This window comes from Columba livia, chromosome 6, assembly GCF_036013475.1.
Source record: "Columba livia isolate bColLiv1 breed racing homer chromosome 6, bColLiv1.pat.W.v2, whole genome shotgun sequence".
Taxonomy (NCBI): domain Eukaryota; kingdom Metazoa; phylum Chordata; class Aves; order Columbiformes; family Columbidae; genus Columba; species Columba livia.
The window spans coordinates 13,589,899-13,611,099 of record NC_088607.1 but is presented as its reverse complement, the minus strand read 5'-3'; the positions used below and the strand labels follow the sequence as shown (position 1 = coordinate 13,611,099).

Below are 21,201 nucleotides of genomic sequence, written 5' to 3'. Positions count from 1 at the left end.
GTAGTTGCCTGGCACTCCTGCAGGGGTTATTGTCTCTGCACGAGGAGTGATTGCTGAACAGGACACATCTCTGCTCCTCAGCTACTGCACTGTATGTGATAAAGGGCAAATGCACATTCCAGCAGAGCAGAGAGGCAGAGAAAATGACAGTCTCTGTTTCAGCCCATCCTCCTAAATCCGCTCAAATACATCATTGTCCTGAGTCTTGCAGGTTCTGCCTGCATTTGTCTCATCTTCAGGACACAGCCTTCCCCCTTTCCTTCTGCAACCTTGATCTTCTCTCTTCCGCTATTGACGAAGTCTTGCCACACTTGTATTTTTTCCAAATTTCTCCTGGTTTTCTGCCCTCTGTCCTTACTGCCACTTTTTACATCACTTTCACTAGTTTTGTTTTTCTCTATGAAAATAAAAATCAGCTTTTTCACTTGGAAGACTCCTCACAAATTAACCACTCCCTATCACCCATCGGTCAGGTTTGAAAGGAGGATCCATTGTGGGTTATCCTGCAATTGACTCTGGCCCCTATTACCCAGTTTTTATGCTGGTGGTCCTTCTCGTAGATGTCTGTAAAACTACCCTTGTTGTCTTTCAGATCTGTTACTTTAAACACAGCTTTGCTTTTTGGTCTAAAAAAAAACCCCACAACTCCAAGCCCCACCCTGACTGGTATTATCTCCTTTCATGTGCATGTGGACTGTCTGCACCTGCCTCTTGTCTTGTAGTTTGCAATTTAAATGGAAAATCTTACACTATGTACGAACCTACTCTCTTGATACATCTCATCACTGCTAAAATAGCACAGATGAAAATAAGTTATGTTTTGGCTTTGACTTGTTTTGGAGTCTTGGATGGGAATGCTAGATCTGACCTGCTGGCTCAGATCCACCTTGTAGATATGTCCCTAATTCACTGAAGCTTAACCCACGACACTCCATAATTTCAAGTGTTCTGGATTTAATGCTCCAGAATTAACCCATTGCATTTCTATCATTGAATGCCCCAAAACCTGCAAAGCTATGGTCTGTCTTTGTGGAAGAGCAAAGCTTCGTTTCCTCATCATCTTGTAGTGCCAGTGCCAGTCCACCGTGGTGACAGCAGTCTGACAGGGTCGTTAGCATTGTAACAGGCACAGGGAGAGCTGGATACAGACTGGAGATACGTGACTATTCATTCCTTCAACATCAACAAACATGTTTTTAAAGGCAATGAAGAAATCCTTGTTTTTCATTTGCATTAATTTACGGTTCCCTCTCTTCTGTGAACATCTTGGGTCAGGCTGCATGTGAGAAAACAAGGTTTGCAACCCCTTCTCAGTTTCCACTGGTGTTAAGCTAATATTTATTTTTAATAAACTATATCTTGAAATGCGTTTTTAAGAATTCATTTGCAAAGCCTACAACAATGAATTCATTGTGGTTTTCTCTTTTTGAAGTTTATTAGCAAATGTGAAGGATCTGTGTAACTAGTTACACTGTATTTCACTGTCATGATTCCTCAAAGCGTGAGAACACCTTAAAAAGCAGTAAGGCTTATGAGCATTCACCCCATAGCTGCTTTTTTCTCTCTGTGCTGCCAGTAGCCACCCAGCTTTGGAAACACCGTGTAGATAGTCTTTCAGGGCTAGAGCTTTTCTACTGCACCTCGCGTGTGTCCCTGGTGCAGGGCTTCCCTTGCGTTCCCCACACCCTGGCTTCCTTTTCTTCCTTCTCAGAATCCTTCTTTTTGAATGCATATGCAGTAAGGCTACCTGCCAGATAAACCACTCTGTTAGCCTGTTTTGGTAATGCAATAATTTTGGAACCCTTTTCTCCTTTCCCAGTGTGGTGTTGTGCCATGTCCACTCTTTTCACTGTCACTCCCCTGTGGGACAGGTACCTCTGTCACCATCCCCAGACCAATCCTCACCTGCCCTCCTCTGCAGCTTGACAGGGATTTGTCATTCCCATTTGCTGCTGCGTGTTGGTCCCTGGGCTCTATTTTGAAGTCTTTTTTTCTCTTTCAATTCTGAATGCCACTTATTTCACATGCTCTAAGAAGTTTATCTTAAATACCTTGCAGTTAGTTTTCAGTCTGAAATTAGTTTTGACAGTATTCTGATAGGTGCCTACTGAGATTTTTTTCAACTGGAAATAATGTATTTAAAAAAAAATAAATCCAGTCATTTCTTGCAGCGTTTAAGAAATCCCAGGCCTTTAAGATTATGCCTATGTTTGCAGAGCATGAGCTCTTCTGGTGAAAACCCCTAACAGGCTTTGGGATGCATTTTGCTAAACTGAGAACATCCAATGCTGCCTTTTATATAGTGTTTGGATGCTGCTCAGGCCTTGAGATGCAGGAGTCCAGGGATGTCTAACGAACATGGACAAGGAAATGTGCCACCTTTGGGGCAATATTCCACTTTTTCAAACAGGGCTCCAAAAAGGATGCACGTAGGAGTGGGAAATCTGAAGGCAGAGTGGTTCACATTGTGATTCACGTAACGTCTCCTTCACACTGACCCACTAAAGGTTTCATAAGATCCATCACTCAAGCTGGTGGCTCAGGGGAGCAAGGACTATGTGACCACTTTTGCTGCTCTCTTGGTGGGGATCACGGTACTAGGGGCAGACTGTATTCAAAGCCAGTACCGAATGAAAAGGTTCGTACAGCATCTGTTATTGGGCATGAATTGAAAAATGAAATCTATATAAATATTTAAAACCATAAGAGTGAGCAGATGCTGTTCTTTGTGAACCCCAGCACGAAACCTGGAAAGCTGTACAGGGGTCCATGGTACTTCCCTGGATGTGCAGCCCTTTGACATATGGGCTCTTTTCAGAGAGACACGATTTTGCTCTTGTGACTTACGTCACAAGATACCAGTTTTTGTGTAGTCCTGGCATGGTTTTTTTGACTCCTGCTTGTCAGGGGGAAGTTGTGTTATGTTGTGGTGTGAGAAACCTGCAATGCCCTTGAACGTGCTCTCAGATTTCAGCCTTCTTTCTAATACTTATTTGTTTGTAATTTTTATTTCAAACAATTACTTCACCTTTGAAGGCGACTGATAAATCAGGTTGTGGGAGAGGAGTAGTCTGTTAATGGAGTTTTGCACAGTTGCTATGAAATCAGGTGGATTTTTGCTTATTTTGCCAATGGAAACTTTGCATTTGTAAATTTCAATTTTTTTTATATAAAGAAAAAAACTTTGAAACCGGCTGCAAGGGCCTCAGCTGTGTTGTACCAGTATTGCTGGTAGCAAAGTCTGAGTATGTCTAAATGTTTAGTAGTTTAAACAAAGGAATGGGAGAAGGCTGGAGTCAGGTCAAGCCCAGTGTGAACTAAAGCTTTAAGTGGATAACTTGTTTTATTTTTAGCTGGCCAAGTAAGGACGGTGATTTATCTCACCAGCTTGTGTTTCCTTGTCTAAGTCCAGTATTAGGTGCTTGTGTTGCCATCTGAAGTTGCCCAGTGTCTCCGGGCAACCTGCCCTGAAGAACTGAGCAAAGGGCTTTGTATTTGACCCATTTCTTTGTAACTTCTCCAAACCTTTGTAAGATGCAAATCCCTATTATTAAATAGTTGTGCCTTTTAAAAATTAAGACATTTTCTGGTCGAAGTGTGTTTGCCATGCAGGAGTCATTGCTGTGAAAGAGCATTTGGGAGCAAGAAGAGGCTTTCCTCCCCATTTGCATTACCCATCTGTGGAAGCTGATCCTGGAGTGGTTTATCCATTCTCATAGATCACTGTTGCCCCGAGTTTCAGCTGTGTGCATGGGGGCCCCTCGTCTTGCAGGTGATGGTCTAAGATGGGTTTGACCTGCTCTCACATAGTGGTGCTGACTGTCAGTGGCATAAAAGCATTTCTCTAACATCGTTCCTGTGGGGTCACGCAGGACCCTACGGCTCTGTAATGCTGCTCCAGCAGATGCTCTGGACATATGTGGTGGTGTTATCAGAGCCTGTTTTGAAAGCTGTGGGCAGTTTTGGTGACTCCATTATTGCATGTTGAAAGGGCACGATGTCCTATGGAGTTGTGTGGCAGTTATAATCACCGCCAAGTTATCCTGTAAAATTAGAGCACTGAGATATTAAATCAAGCCAATTAAAATGTGTGTGCATTTGTGCTGCACAAGTTTGTTTTGCCGAGTGACTGCTAGCAAAAAGTTTGAGCTCCACAATTCAGATCTGGATGTAAAGGTGGCATGAGTTGAATGTTTATTCACTGGCAGCAGCTTCTCTCTCACATATATACACCCCTAGGAACTATCAAAGACATGTTGAAAAAAACAAGACTGGAAATGACCAGAGAAAGTGTTTTTCATATTTTTCTATGGATCCTTTGACTGTATATTATTGCTAATGATTTATTATATCCCTCAATATGTGCTTAGTTTTAGAAATGACTGTGACTTCATATGTATTATAGAGAAGCTGGAAAAGTTAGGAATGAATGTTTTTACACTAGGTGCTCACTTTTAGTCAGTCTTTCTGCAAATAAATATAGCAGAAACAGAGAGGCAGCTGAGAGATGAGCAATGGGGAGATCCAGCAACCTGAAAAATTTCTGCCAAAAGAGAGGCTGAGATGATTTGCTTCGACCATCTGTCAAGAGTCTTGTCCCTGCAGACCAGCATGACCTACCTGGGGAGGTGGAGTGGAGCAAGGTTAAGTCGACCACTCTGACTCATAACCATTTGTGATGGTGAACAGCATCATGTTTGCAGTAATAAAGGAAATACTTATTTGCAAAATAGCAATAAGCCTGAGGAACTCATCAGCAAGCTGTAACTAAAACCAAGGGTTTAACAGGGTTCCAGAGGGGTATTAATCTGGTTTGGAAGAAAGCTGTTTGGAAAGGTCAGGCTCATGTGAACCGCTGCATCCTGACCTTCCCTGTGTCAAGCTGCCCCTTCCATGCAGTCTGTTCCTCCTGAAGGTTTATCTCTCCGATCTCTGCTGAGGTGAACCTCCGCTTTTTATCTGCACCTTATATCTCCTCCTCCATATGTGAGGAACAGGAGAAGGAAGATGACTTATATTCCACATAATTTTTAGCACCAAATAACTCCCACTTGGTTCATCTCTCCCTTAAAGCATTAATGAAATTTTTAAAGTCCTGTTTGTCTGGCCACCCCTCTCTGTTCTGAAGGGATAGATAGCACTGCTGCTGAAAATGTGAGGAAAAAACCATCAAGGAGATGAGAGAAGGCCAGAGTGACTGATGCTGAAATTGAATTAAAATGTTCTCATCAGAAACCAGGATTTTAAGTTCTGTTGGTAGTTATTCAGGCTCACCCTGATGATGTGCCATTACGATTTCATGTAGCTACAAGGTAAAACTACTCTAGAGCCTGGGAGGAATAGGGCCCATGCTTTTTATTACAAAGCCAAGAATTACATTAGAGGTGTAAGGATTATTTTATAGTAGTTATATAAACACATAACTGTCAGCAATTAATTTGCATGAAGAATGTATATAATTAATTTCTACAGTTTAAGTGCTTGAGGAATAGGATTTTTAACCATACTGTTTAGTCACACAGCTTTACAGTGCAAACTGGCACGTTGTTAAGGTCGTATTTGCTTTTGTTGCATCCGTGAGTCTATCATGGAATAATCCTTTATTCTGTTGACACTCTGTTTCCAAATCTACAAGTATCTCTTCCCAAACATATGTGCATAACATGTGTGTATGTGAACACAAGGAAAAGGAAGTAGATGACTTGTGTTCAATATAATAATAGTTTTGTGTTTGAACTGCTGGAGGCTCCCTGTTGAAAATAAACTCATGTATCCATTTGTTCATGAACAAAGCTGCTGTCGTGACTGTGTTGATCATGCATTGACTCTTTGTGTGGGGCCCTGGTTAAAGAAAGATGTAATCTCCTCCATTCGTCACAGCCTTTCACCCTCTTCCCTCTGCTCACCATAATCACAGTGTTCTCATCAATTCTTTCATGGCAAGTGGGATCTCAGCTGAGGTTCCCATCAGTGGAGGAGAGAGGAGAATGGATGGTGATTGGTGGAGGAATCCAGGTGAGTTATGGCTGAGTGGTGCTTGAGTATAAATTAGCAATTGTCTGAGCTGGGACTTAGTGAGGTTGGGTAGGACACATGAGGCAAGGATTGATGGCGTTGCTACTGCAAAGGAGGAGTGAGAGAAATGGCGAAATTGTGTGAGAGTCCTCTGGAAATGGAAGATTTTCCTTAAATGTGACAGCTTTCATACAATAACTTTACACGTGCTTTGCTCCAGTTTTGGAAACAATTATTACCTTTTCCTCTGAAGTGTGGCCTTCAAATGCCCTGTGATTTCAGTGCTGAGCTGTGTTCTCCACGTTGTGCTCTGTACTATCAGACTGTCCAGACAGGATTGTTTGATATCTTTCTGGCATTTTATTGTTCAAGATGCTCTAGAAACCCTTAGTGGTTTACAGAGCAGGGATTTGACGAACTTTTATTTTGATCTGTAGCTCCACTCTGAAGTACACCTGCCTTTTTTTGTTTGTTTGTTTAAATTCTTTTATTAATCACAGCAGATTTGAAACCCCTTTTTTTCCCATTCTGCTTTCAGATTCCATAGGTGGGTCATTTTCAGCTTCCTCCCACCGATGCCACCACAAGCAGAAGCACTGTCTCCCCATCCCACAGTGTGGAGCTCTGTCCATCAGCCCTCTGCTTTTCCATCCTCACACGAAGGGATCCCAGATCATCATGGACACGACACAGAAGGCAGTGAAGCGCCAGGCTAGCTTCTGCAATGCCATTACCTTCAGCAACAGGCCCATTGTTATTTACGAACAAGTCAGGCTTAAGGTGAGTAAATGATCCCTTTCCTTATTGCCATGTGAGCTGCTGTGAATGAATGTTGGAATGTAACAGGCTTTGGTGCTTGCACCAGATCTTTAGCCCTTCCTTGAAAAGCACAGTAGTCAGATCTTACCCTTAAAGATCTGCAATCATTTTTGGTACTTCTGCTTTTGTCATCATAGTTCTTGGAGCCATCAGTACAGACTGCTGTAGAAACTGGGAAGGAAAGGGAAATCCATGCTCCAAAAGAGCTTATCTGCATGTTAGACAAGGAAAAGCAGAATAAGTTGAGAAAATAGCAACAAAAAAGGGCTATATTGGTCAGTCTGAAAAGCAGCAACCTCAATAACTCTCTAACCAATGTGTCCTCTAGGCTTTGCACGCATCCTGCAAAGGAGTTTTACTGGGTGGGCTGAGGGAAGGGTGAGGAATTAGCCTATGTGTTCGGTTCCAAAATAAGTCCTTTTCTTCCTATAAACAAGGCAGGAATGAGGGCTGGTCTCATTGGAGGTGGGAATCAGCCTCTCCACAGCCAACAGACAAGAGGTGAAAAGGACCTGGAAGTGAAGATGCTTGCTCGTGTGCTTGGCTGTGAAGATAAAAGGGTTTTTCTGAGAGGATGAAAGGAGCAGTCAGTGCGGTCACAGTTGCCATCTAAGAGAAGGATCTTTCTGGCAGTCTGCCGGCTGCTTTGTTGAGTCAGTCACCTAATAGCATTTAGGTCAGAGGAGAGAACATTGCAGACATCACATTTTTCTCACTGGCAGAAGCTGTTTTCACTTCTTTTGTATCTGTGGTAGCCAAGAGGATGGAGTTGGTAGCTCTTCTGCTGCAGCTGGCAAGGAAAGTTCAGCGTGTCTCAGTGCTGCTTCCTGATGAAGAAATTCATTAGTCCCCTAGGAAATGAAGCACTTTTTAGGCTCTCACCACCTTGAAGGAGCATGGGGGTCTTTGCATTTCATCTACAGGTATCTTCCAATCTTTAAGCCCTCCAGTTTGTGTGACTGTGTTTTTCCATTCTTAGCTAATGCTGTGCATTTTATTCACACAAAGTAGGTCATCATCTTTGGCAGACTAATTTATGGCACACGTGAAAAATCTGCCTGCAAATCCTTCATTTATTCACAAGGAGTTTTCCAGGAGATTTATCTGCATATAGCTACTGAGTTTGAATGGTTGTTGCCCATTGCTAGAGGTCCTGGAGAGCTGGGACCTACAGCAGTGTATCAGCCTTCCCTGCCTCTTCCCTCACAGCCAGCAAAGGAGCAAGAAACAAGCAATATGCCCCCTTTTGATAATACAGAGAGATTTCAGACTCAGGCCCATAGGTAGAAAATCCCTCCTACAGGTTTGTTAAGTTTCCTGTGGAGCTCTTACTGCTTCCATTCAGGACAGCAACCCAGCAGGACTCCTTCATGTTGCCTAATGGGATTTTTTCCACGTTGGCCAGCACTTTGGACAACCAACTGTGAAAAATTATTTGGGAGGAGATGAAAGCAGCATTTTGTTTTTGAAAACACCATCAAAGATTTGAGTGGGTTTAGTGGTTTGGGCAAAGGTTCTGGGTTAGTCCTTCCTCATTCTGAAACAATGTAGCTATATCAGGATATTCATACTTTTTATCACTGTATATTTTTGAATTTTAGCTTGCACAACTTATGTAAAGAATACACATGCAAATATTTCTTCTTTGCACAAGAGATTTAAGAGCAGAGCTCCTGCTGAGTCTCATGGGAATATCTCATGGGAGTAATCAAGAGGCTTGAGCACTCTAGGGATGGATGGAAATGTAAAAACATCTTTGCTTTCCCGATAACTACATCCTGCAATTGCCTTGTTATTGTGTGCCTGTGGAAAACGGCATCTTAAACCTCCTTATCAGCTAAAGACTAACCACGAACTCAGTCATTCAGGTCCTATAAGTTCTAAAGTCCCTTTGAAAAACTGGAAGAAAGAAGTCTGGAGATACCGTTCTGTTTCTTAGGTGTTATATCTTGGGTTTTATTCTGAGATATCGTTGCAGCTTTGGGAATGCCATCAGGGAACCAGAGCTGTGTGGGGTTTGGGAAAATTTCCTCCATCTTTGCCGCTGAGATATATGTCCTAGTATGGTTTCTTCTGTGTGACTCAAGGCACTGCTAGGGGTGAGATTGTCAAAAGTGGCACAGGAGCAGGAGCCTGAACCTGTGGAAGCAGCCATGGCTTAGCAATTTGGATGCAGATAGTGTCTTTTCCTTCCATTTGGTAACCAGTGCAGCACCCAAGCTTTTCTGCTAGCAGTGGCTGCTGAAGAGAGAATATGGTCCACAATTAACCATTGCCTTTTTTAGCAAAACTGTGTATCCTTTGTCCAGCTGTGTCTAATTCTTGGCAGGCTTTATACCAGATTTTAATTTGGATATTAGTTTGCCTGTGGTCAGACTGTATTGAAAGTTGTTTATAGGTGCTGATTAATACATGGAACATATGCAGCCTCGATTACCATATGAGTATGTACTTCATGCTGCCTGTGATTGCTGTGAAGTATTGGCAAGAGACTGTGAAAGAGTAAATTGTACAAATAACAATGAGGCCATATTTATCTCAGACCCAAAAGTTTTTTGGTCTTGCAGTAAATTTACTGCAATAAATAATCCAGTCTTCTTCTTGGAGTGCGTCTATATTCCCTATTTTGTCATGTGCATGCCCCGTCTACCCCCTTTCCACTGGGGACATGCATGATCCCATCCTATCCTGGTGAGGCATATAAAATAGAAAATCTGCCGTGGTCCTTTTTAGTGTCACCCCAGTGTCCATTCTGCAAGCAGGAGCTTCCTGTGATTCCTGGGGCTGAGGTCAGGGCTCAAGTGTCTCATGTAAACAGCTCAGGTGCTTGGCTGGACTGAGTAGGGATAAAGAGCAGCACCCACTTAACTGAGGAACTGTCTGTTGTTAACTTTTTTCTGAAGCTCTAAGTTACTTTCTCTGCTACTTCAATTATAAAACAGAAACCTCTAGGATTTGAAAAATGTATTTGTTGTGAGATTGTCGTGCTCCTAAGGGCACACATTCCAGATTTGCCTTGGCAAGGAACATGTGAAATAAAAATGGAATATGTATGAATGTGATTAGAAGACAATTCAGAAGTCCAAAGAAAATGCCTTGGAGAATCCCTTGATGAAAATCTGGTGCTCCCAAGCTGGGAGGTGAGGAGCTGCTGCCAGGATTTTGAGGACAAAGTCCTGCAGTCCTGGACAGTTCAGTCTCTGGCATTGCCACTCATCTGAGCCATTACTGCTTTGTAAGAGACAGAAATCAGAGTAAGTTAGCAAGTTTTCTGTGACATCTGGTAGGTGATACATATCCATGTTTGTACTCTTGTCCTGCAGCCATGAGTGAAATTGCTTGAGGCTGCCAAGGCTCTGATGGAAGAGCGTTGTTTCAGGTGCTCTCATGTTTGCAGCAGGTTCAGTGCATGAACAGACACACCAATTAAGTGTCAACTGGCATGTAGGAACCATCATGGATCCACATCAGGATTGGATTCAGCATCCTTAGATCTTTCATTTCATAGTCTGGATGCTGACAGGCTGAAGCCCTTCAGGAGGAGCAATACCCAGCAGGTTCATATTCAAACAACAAAAAGACAGAGGGAATTCTCCAGGGGCATCAACTCCATCTGGGGACCATACTAATCCTGCAAGACTCCCTGCTTCCATGGGAAAAAGAGACCTTGTAACTGGATAGTGTTTTGGATGTGCTGCATGTGTTTAGGACCCACTGCCTGTTCGCTTCAGAACCCCCTCATTCCAGGGTTCAGTTCATGTGAGAAGCAGCTCATGACTCTGGAGGCATCTGTGATCCTTTGTCCTGCTGTCTCTTGGGTGTAGAAGGGTGGATATGACACATGTACCACCCCCAAAACTCTGGCAGGTGTTCCTGGCCCCAGACACACTGAGCAACTGCATACTGGCAGGTGAGGTGTAGATGTGCACAACATGTCTTGAAAACCACCACTTACAGCTGAAATAAATAGGTTTTCCCCTATCATAAGACAATATCTATTGTTGCCTCCTAATGGTTTATTTAATATAGTTAAATGCTTTAACTTATGCTTTCCCACACACAAGTTCTCTGCTGCAAGGCTGTGATTTCACCCAACCTGACAAGCTGAACAGGGGTAAGACTGTCTTTTACTTGGCTGGGGAAGCCAGAAAACCCTGTGGTGGTGACTGTGACTCTGGAGCCAGTGTTTTACCCTCAGGTCATGAGAGATCCCATCATCTGAGCATCACAGGGGAAGAGCTCTGCTGCTGCAGGTGCTGAGATAAAAGCTCTTATGGCCATTTTTGGCACAATTTGTGAGAAGATGATCCTTAGGCCAAAAGGAATTATCCTAGAAATAGAAGTGAGTCATCATGCAGCTGTAATTACATTTCACCTCTCTGCATAGATTTAATTTGATTTTTTTTTGTTCTAAGTATGTGCATTGTATCCTAAGTGTGCAACATTGCTGCTTGCACCAGAAAAAGCTACAGCAGTGTTTGGCAGGTAAAATGTTTCATAAATCAAGTGGGCTCATCCGTGCAGTGGCCATGGGTGCTTGATGGCATAGAGCCTGTAGTGTGTGATTAGATATTCAAGTGCCAAGCATTGTTATTGCTGCTGTTATCTTTGCAGATCACTAAAAAACAGTGTTGCTGGAGTGGGGCTCTCCGACTCGGGTTTACTTCCAAGGATCCATCCAGGATTAACCCTGACACTCTGCCGAAGTATGCGTGCCCTGACTTGGTTTCCCAAAGTGGTTTTTGGGCCAAGGCTCTGCCAGAAGAGTTTGCGAATGAGGGAAACATCATAGCCTTCTGGGTGGACAAGAAGGGACGAGTTTTCTATCGGGTGAACGACTCCGCTGCGATGCTCTTCTTCAGCGGAGTGAGGACGGCAGAACCCCTCTGGGCTTTGATCGACGTCTACGGCCTCACCCGTGGAGTGCAGCTCTTAGGTGAGTACCTGGGTCCAAACACACAGGGATGATGCTGAGCCGTCCCTGGTGAAGGGCCAGCCTGGCACTGCCTGTCCCCATTGCTGTGCTGGGATGGGCACAGGGAAATGGCTGTGGTTCCTCCCCAGAGCATCTCATGACCTCAGTCTGGATCAGTGGGTGTTTCAAACTTAACACATAAATATAATGAGTGGGAGGTGGGAAACAGCCACTACGGTATTATCAGAACACAGTCTGGAGTGCAGCATACACCTCGTAAAACTTTATCTTATCTGCTGCTTTTCCCATGCCAAAGTGGGGAAATGCATCCATTTTATGTATTATAGATAAATCCTTCCTGGATGGCACTATTATGATTTTCTGGCTGGTTTAGTGGACAGATTTGAAACATGGATATCTTCCAAATTACCTGGGAGAAGCTGCAGCTATTTTTGCCAGGGTGTTGCTTTCACAGAGGACTTTGATTCATTCTCTGGAGTCTGAAGGCTGGATATACAGTTACCGTTGGAGGACGAGGAGCATGGAGTGCCAGTGTCTTCTATCATCCTCAGCTGAAATGGAGATAGTTTGGCATTCATGAGGATTCAGTCTAGCCCCAAATGTGCAGGCTGTCAAGATTTGGGCTATTTGAGTTTATACATCTTAAAGAATTGAAAAAAGTCTCCAAGGGCCCAACTTAAGGGGCGACTGGGTTGCTGGGGGACCAGAGGTATTAGCATGCAACCTTAGCTTTGCATTGTCACTGGGGGGGCAAATCACAGCACTTCTCCATGTAACAGTAGTTTCATGGGTCTTGTTTTCACCATGGAAAAGGTCAGATGGTATCTGCTGACCTTCATGAGCTGAAGTTCCTCCTGAAGATGAGATGATCTTGCTAGGCTGAGACAGATTCTGGCTTTTTCCGGTCATGCAACCTGACATTCTCTGTTAAAATGACATCTTCATGCTATATAAAAAAGACTTTCATGAAGCCCATTTCTGACAGTTCTGCCTCCTTTCTGCACTCCTTGCTGTATTAAAAAGTACAGTAGCAGGACTACCCATAGCAACCTACACAGTGAGGAAGAGGGATGTGGTTCAGGAGGTGAAAAAATGGGACTGACCTGTTCTTGCTGTGAAAACTACTGGCCCAAGATTGCACAAGGCAGAGGAATGAAATAATTTCTCGGCAGCTTTTTGCTTTCTTTTAAGAGCAGGAAGATTTATCTTTTGTTATGAATCAAGTTGAATTAGAGCCACTAGGCAACTGTTTATAGGCCAAGGTGGTGATATTTGAATTGGGATCTAGAATTCAGGAGAATGTCAGGCCAAGGGTTCAGTTAGGAAGAGCTTACGAATGACTCCAAGTCCTCTGGCTGTTCTTGTGAGATTTGGCACCTTGAGACTCCTCGCCTGATTAATGAGGGCCCATAACTCTGGATTATGTGTTTCCTTTCAAAACACCCGAGAAATCATTTCCTATCCGTCATCCGCCCCTGCATTGTCCCAGCATCTTCCACATCCCCTTTCACAAAGAAAATGTGACTCTTGCCAGCCATCGACTTGCCTCTATTCTAACAAGCTCCAGTCTCTCTGGTGGTTACAAAGTCCCTGAATGAAGCAGGCAGCTTCTGAGTTTACACAGTTGGCATAGAGCTCAGATACGTGTTTGTGGCTTGATCCAGCAGCCTTCAGCAGGCTTTAAACCTAGCAACTGTGCCGAAACACCTTCGACTTGAGTCCTCTCTATCTCCATTCATTATTAGACAGCACTAGAAGTCAGAACAGGGAAACTGTTGTCTGTGTTGCCTCTGGATCCTATAGACATACCCACTGCAATGCTCTGCATGCCTGTTTTAGTGTAGCAGACCACACATATAGTACAGGACAACTTGCCAAAAACTCCCGGGACTTGACAAATGGATTTCATAACTTAGCTACAAACATATGGTGGAATTCAGCCTGGTATGGCATGCAGGGCATCCAGTGAAGGCTGGGGATACCAGAGTGGTATGTTGAACAAACAAGCCTAGTGTTTCAGATTCCGGCTCAGTGATTTATTCACGCCTCCCCCCACCCCAGCTTTGTTGCTCAGCTCTGTCCTGCATCCTTCTTTATCAGCATTGCAGGCACTGCACAATGCTCTGGCATCACTAAATTACACCTGTGGATAATAGAGAAACAGCTGATTTTACCTTAATTTTTCATTTCTTTCTGTATATGACTTTACCCATAGCATCAGCTTTACTGATAGTTACTGAGATGTTATTACTGCTGTCAATGCACAGGTTTGTGTGGCTGTCACAGATGTTGCTGTGTCTGACTGCCCTTGCTGTATGTTCAGAAGCAGAGCCCTTTAAGCAGTTTCTTTGCTAGCCTGAGGTAAAAAGGGCTTGCATGGTCACTACATCTGAGCCGGGGGGAGGCCAAGAGCTGAGATTGGATGACATCTTGCCTGTCACTGCTGGAGTGAGTCAAAATGGAGTGAGTCAAAATGAGAGACTGGCCTAAATCTACATTGAAAGGTGGCTGGGGTGGTGAGGTTCACAGTGCTCACACCATCAGTCACAGGTGAGAGGCTACTCCTTGCTCTCCTCGCCTCTGCACACATTATAGAGATGAAAAGGCTTAAATTCACCCAGGAATTCACCTCCTCTGACCACATGGTGTCAGTTGGTCTCCTGCCACCATGTAAAGGCCTGCAAAGGGGAAGTTGTTGCAGTCGAGTGCATGCATGTTCTGTGTTTTAGAGCATGAGTTTCAGCACAGATGCAGGCTAATGTGACCTGTAAACATGTCCTTGTACAGTGACTCTCCTGCCGACATGCTCAACTTGCAGGCAGGATGGTTTACAGCTCTGCTTCCCTTTTTGGGCAGCTAGTTTTGCACAAGTGCAGTTTTACATTCCAGGATAATTTGAAGTAATATTTACTAGAAATGTGGCTTAGCCTTATGTTATCACTTCAACATACACACATGTTCATTCACACTTCAAAAAGAGTCCGAGAAAAATTGAATATAAGCAATCTGCTGCCTCGCTGCTATAATAAAGCATCAAAAAGAAAAGGAAAAGAGCAGCTGTTTAAATCCTGGGGTCTTCAGGTCCCTAGAGGAAGGAGGGCAGCTCATGGAAACCAAGTGGTGTTGACACATGTTAGCCTGCTGTTTTCAAGCACATGGCTACTGAGCCTGGCATAGACTAAGAAAAGTTGATGTACACTTCCTATGGATTCACTGCTGGACAGCAAGGGTGGCAGCTTTCCTCAGTGATGTGTAAGTTAAAACATAATGCCCATCTTCAGCATTCTCCTGTACCTTTTGGTGGGGAATTCCCAATTTACCTGCTGTATGGTACGTTTTCGAAAATTGCCCATGCTTTTTTTTGGCAGTGATATTGTAGTGCAGGATCACAGAATGGTTGAGATTGGAAAGGACCTGTGAAGATCATCTAGTCTAAGCATCTAGTGTCTTTGCTTTCAAAGAGTAACAGATATACTCTAAAAATATGGAAAAATTGGACTGCAAAGAAATTATGATTTCAGCATATCACCCCTGCCATGTATTTCCAGTAGAGTAACATAAGGAATGATCTATTCATTTTTCTTAGTCACTTTTCTTACTAGTATGGTCAGCAATCAAACCCCTTTATTGTTTATTACTCCATTCACGCTCTTCTCCCATCCATCTGTATTTTCACTTGTGTGGTATTTCAAAGTAGTCTTCATCTTTTACCAGCAGGGACTTGGAAAACAAAGGATAATTGTGTTCAGATTGGCATACTGAGAGGCACCTGTTGAAAGCAAAGCTTCATTGCCTCTTGGAAAGATAAAATATGTGAAAAACTAGTAAGGCCTTGCAAACTGGGAAAATTTTAAATGTACATGTATTAAATATACCTGAAGAAGAAACAGAATAAATATACGCTCCAGTCATAAATACATATATGAATTCCAGTAGAATTAACTGACAGTACTGTATATTTCTTTCTCCAGATCGCCTTCCTACCTTCTTATTGTTCCATGTTTGCAAGTATCAAAAAATGAACTGATCATGGGTGGAAATGTACTCAAGCTAGTGCATATTTGACAAGGAAGATGCACATTTTGTAGGGAAGGAAGGAAATATGTTTTTCTTTCTTTACCCTAGTCGCTTCTTAGGTAAACCGAATCTCTAGCTCCAGGGCACCTTTATAAGAAACATTAAATAAGCCTCAAATGAGGTGGATTTATGGGCAAATTGCAGGTATGAATGGTATAAGACTGATGGTAAACCTAATTTATCACATCCATCTGCAATTTTACCATGTGGTTATTATTATTTCATTTTCCAAGTGCAAAACTTATTTTTCCATTGCTCATGGGAATCCATTTCTGTTTCTATTCTGACACATGCAAATAAGCAAACTGATCTGCCGAGAGTGCTTCACACTAAACAAAATGGGATAATCAAATATGACTGCAGTGTGTTTTTATAGTGTATTGTTGAAAGTGGAAGCTATAAACTATTTACCCTCTCTGTGGAAATCTATGACAATCTGATGAAAAAGAGTAATACGTGTTTAAACAGAGTTCTGCTTAATGAAGGCAAGATATATACGACCTGCAAACAGTCAGTTGTCATTGTTTTTCCACATCTCCTAAGAGGAGAGAGAATTTAAATTGCTCATAAAGTTTTATTGTCTGTAGCTGTTGTCTCTATGGCAGCTGCAGGAAGCTCTCTAACACGGCTAAAAATGGGAAAACAGTTTCATAAATAACTAATCTCTTGTTATTTTAATTAATCCCTGCTTTGCTATAGCACCTCTGGAGGGACATATTTTTTCAGATGTGATAGGTACCCGAAAGTTATCCCACAGCCCAAAGTCAGTTCTTTGTGCCTGAAGGTCTGTCTGCCCTCCAGCTCTGTCTGTCTTGCTTATGGTGATAAGGCTGAAATATTGTTCCTAACACGGGCAAGAAAGGGTATATAATAATATTTTCCATGTTACCCATAAAAGCACAATGAAATATGAAAACTTACAATTTTAAGTGGTGTTTACATTATGGGTGTGTGTACACTGGAGTTCAGATGCTGGCACTGCAAAGATAGGCCCCTGTGTTAGAGAAAATGATGCCTTCACATTAAATATCTGTTCTGATGAGTAATGTGGCTGTTACTTTGAGGAGGTAAATATTACTGGTTTGCACTTAGGAGTTTATTTTGCCTTTGCTAAGTGTTGTTACTCGTTAGCAGAAGTGTGGAACCTGTAGTCTGGAAACAGTAATTCCGTTTAAAAGGGCTATCACCTTATTTTACTTCTACTAAAGGTATAAAGTACCGGAATAATTTACTGTGTACTGAATTCATTACACACTTCTAGTTAGTTACAGAAGTTTCTAGCATAGAGTAATAACATACCACTAATGGCGCAGTATTTTTTCAAGAAGCATTTCAAGGAGTTCCTTACGTTAGCAAAGAGTGTGACACTTTTATTTAAAGCATTAGGATAAGGTATCTATTTTTTTTAATACATTCTCTTAAATAACACCTTAGTGCTGCATATAATTGTATTTTCCAAATTTTGTCTAATATGGTTCCTGTTATAATTCTGTAAGTAATAAGTGTCTTTCTTAAAAATAAAGGTGGAAAGAATATGTTGGTACAGGGAATTAACCTTTGCACCTTTCTTAATACTATACTAGTCTCCAAAATGTTCAGCAAGGTGGTTTAAACTGTACGACCATTGGGCTGTAATGCTGAAAGCTAATTCCTCTTCATTCATAAAGCTATAGCTTGACAGAAGGAGTGCATTTACTCCAGGGTAAGACAGTTGGACCTGGAGGTAAGTTCTGGATGTAAACTGAATAGCTGATCTGGTGAAAGTATAACCATTTATTGTGCTAATCTTTCAATTCCAGCTGTTCCAGCTGTGGAGGCCCCTGTATGACAGATGACGGCTAAACTTTGCTTATATGATAAAACTAAACACTGGCTCTGTACACTATGTCTCTGCTGGCATGAGATAGCACTTTGTCATTTCAACATCTAATTGGTATTACAGCTGCTGAATATGCATTTTACTGTACAGAGGATATGATTTTGTTATCCCTGTAGGTGTCTGGGTTATTAAAAGTTTGACACCTTTAATAAAATTAAATTGGCTTTTCCATCCATATCAACAACAGAGCTAAAAATGACATTGCTTTGTACTCTGAAGTCTCCATTTGTTTTTCCAAGCAGTATAAGCAGAACGGTTGTTGTTGGGCTCAGTTTTGAAATCCTTACCTGTAGCCCTCCCCACTTTCAGTTTTATCATCCTAAGCTTGGAGTCACCTGTGGAGTCACTCTGGTTTTAGACTGCGAGCAGGATCTAGCCTTGAGTTTCAGACTAAATCATGATGCTAATACATGTGGTAGAATAACCCGTTTGTTCATTCATGTCAAAGATATTAATCAGTTGATATTTCACAGGCAGAAAGAGCCTCTCTGATTATCAGTTGTATGTGACTCTTTTCTGATGTGAATGAAATAAAATCCATATGACTGTGACATACAACTAGTATAATGCAACTTCAGGGTTGTTCTGTCTCTGACAACAACCAGCATCTCTACATGCTCCTTGAACAAAATTTCTGCAAGCTCAGGTGTTATTTTCTCCTGCCTTTCACCTTCAGTCATGCTGAGCCACTACTGTTCTCCAGGCTGCACTACTTGCATTGAATCAACTCCTCATTTTGACGCAGAGGCTTCATCAGCTCTGCTTATGATGCAGCTGATACTGCAACGTGCTGGGCTCAACTCTCCTGCTCAGACATCTAGAAAACCTGGATTTTGCTTTCTTGTATCACATTCTCTTAAGCACATTTTCGTAATGTATTCAAACTGTAATATGTGTTTCGCATATGTTGTAGCATTTAGTGAAAATATCCCTTGTAGGTAAGTGCTTTTTCCTAATGTCTTGGGATGTATAGCTGAGTTCTCCTGACAGAACTTTGCAGAATTTATACAAAACATGCCCATGTATATAGGCTAGAATGGTATATCTAGTCGCAAGTTTGGATTCTCAGGTATTAGCATCATTTGGGTGTTAAAGGCCTTTACAGATATATTTTAAAAGAAATTCCCATTCCATCTGCTCCTATTAGATTTTGAAATCAAATTTATTTGGGATTGGTGAGTTTTTAGTCTGTAGCTAGGGACAAAAGACTGATAAATCAGATTGCTGGCCACTAAATAAAATCTTGTGCCACTGGCTATGGCTGGTGTGCTTAAGAGGATAAAAATCTCTTGTGGTGCATCTGGCCACTGGTGTGACCCTTCACAGACGATTAATTCTCTTCAGGGAAGGAGAAAAAAAAATGTTTAATTGCTCAATCTTCTTTTAAGAGGATAAAGACCACTCCAGGGAGAAAACCTTTAGAATCCAATAATCCTATTCCCACTCTGGTACCATGCCAATAAACACTGCAATATTTGCATGGAAAGATCCAAAGCCTCCAAAATCTTTAAAGCAGAGTGTTCTCTCTTTCTCTCCGTGTCTGAGTCCAGAGGACCTTCCTGTGTAACCTCATCTGGGTGTTCCTGCTCCAGTGGGGGGACTGGACTAGATGATCTTTTGACATCCCTTTCAATCCATAACATTCTGTGATTCTGTGACCCCAGCACATCAGAGCTGTGTGTTTGCTGGAACCAGAAGACTGACGATCATTTGGTCATTGTGTTCCGATAAACATTCACATTTCCTCCTCGGTCTGCAGGGATCTTTCCCTGGTTGATTTTCTTTGCCTGCTTTGGTATCTGTAGATTGCAGCCATCAGCATCCTGAGCCTTTCACAAACTTTAGCAAACTGCTCTGTTATCCCAGCATGTCTTGCATGAAAGCATCTTTTTGACAAAAACGTCACTCCTGTTGGTTTCTGCTCCTGTTTCTAAGGCCTCTTTGGCTCTAGCTGGATCTGATTCAATGACTTCATACACTGGAGTATACTCGTGTCTCAGATGAGCTTTAACATTGCCTACATTTGTCAAAACACTTTTTATTGCTTCGTTCCTAACATGGTAGAGTCTGCAGATCTTGATTGTAATGCTGCTTGGCCAGGTGGAAGGAAATTGGCCTTGTGCTGAAGGTCAGCGCTGGAAACAGTTGGAAAGAAAACTGAACTGATGGAGAATTTCACTGCAGAGCTGCAAGGACTGGCAATTTAAACTCAGCCTAATTGCCTCGCTCAGGAGAAATACAGAAATAATTTGGTCTTAGGCCACAATCACTTTTATGACTATTTGTGTGATAATTTCTAGTGCATCCATTTTGGATGTGAGACCAGTGCTTCAAAGAGTCTAAGTAGCAGTCTAAGGCAAGACAAAGCTATGTTGGCAGGCTAATGGTTGAAAGCTGATGGAGGAGAAATTCGAGTGAAATACTATTTTTAAAAGGTGTATAGTTTCCAACTGGACAGTTTACCCATTCTTAGTAGCTCAGAAGAGAAGACTACATAGGCTGCAGGGCCTGAATTCAACAGAACCATTAACTACTTGCCCACTTCTTTCACTTATATAGGTGTATCTGGTGTGCCAGAAATCAGGTATGTGCTTGAGTAAGTCTGTTAGTTCACATTCCTAAAGACCGCCATGTGTTTAAGCGTTTTGCCGGATCTTTTTCTTTGCCATCTGCTTGTTACTGGATTCTGTGCAAGGCTTGCTAGGTCAAAACCAGTGGACTGTGCTTAATCGGTAATTGATGGTTATGCAGGGATCAGACCCTGTGCTTAATGGTTTTTCTGAGGAGCAAAGGCTCATCTAGGAGAGGAGTGACGAGGGAGATAAGCATGAGCAAGGGAGGCTGGAACGCACTGCTGGAGTTGGAGGGGAGGTAGAGAGATTTCCTCCCAGCAACGCTTGCGTGATTGGAAAATGTGGCTAGTTTCTGTGCAGGAAGGTTTATGAAGGGGTCCAGGAGCAGGAAGATGAAAGCATGGAAACAGGGTTGAACTGCTGGCTGAGAGTGTTGGAAGAAGGACTGATTTGGCCAAGAGAGATTAGGTTATATTGATGGGGAAGGCAAGAACAGCCCAGTGACCAAGATACCATCCCTTTCTTGCCTGGTTTCTTCACTCATACAGGGTTCAATTGACACTTGTAAATCACTGGCTTTTTTTGACTTTGTGTTGATAATTCATAACCCAACGGCTGCTTGCGTTTTTCAGTTAGTTTGTGGTTGGTTGGTTGGGGTTTTTTGTTGGTTTGCTTGTTTATTTTCTTTCCCTTTATCTGAACAGCACAGGGCATTAGGTGTGTTTGAACTGTTTTGCATGGGTCACTGTGGATGTCTGGTGTGTTCCTTGAAGATAAGTGAGGTCTTTTATTAGGTCAAGCACATACTACTGACATTCTATCAAAGGGATCATGAAGATATAGAAGAAAAATGGCACATGGGGAAATATCTGAGTCAGATGTGTTTCTTATGTCTCAAATTA

At 42.4% G+C, this 21,201-nt stretch overlaps 1 protein-coding gene across 7 annotated transcripts in view; it reads left to right on the top strand.

Annotated features, from left to right (window-relative positions):
- NEURL1 (neuralized E3 ubiquitin protein ligase 1) overlaps positions 1–21,201 on the top strand; it is a 155,789-nt gene that overhangs the window by 86,014 nt on the left and 48,574 nt on the right. For all 7 annotated transcript variants that reach the window (XM_065067121.1, XM_065067119.1, XM_065067123.1 and 4 more), the window contains 2 exons: positions 6,554–6,795; positions 11,449–11,770. In XM_065067121.1, the coding sequence (XP_064923193.1) occupies positions 6,554–6,795; positions 11,449–11,770 (564 nt within the window). The remainder of the gene's footprint in view (positions 1–6,553; positions 6,796–11,448; positions 11,771–21,201) is intronic.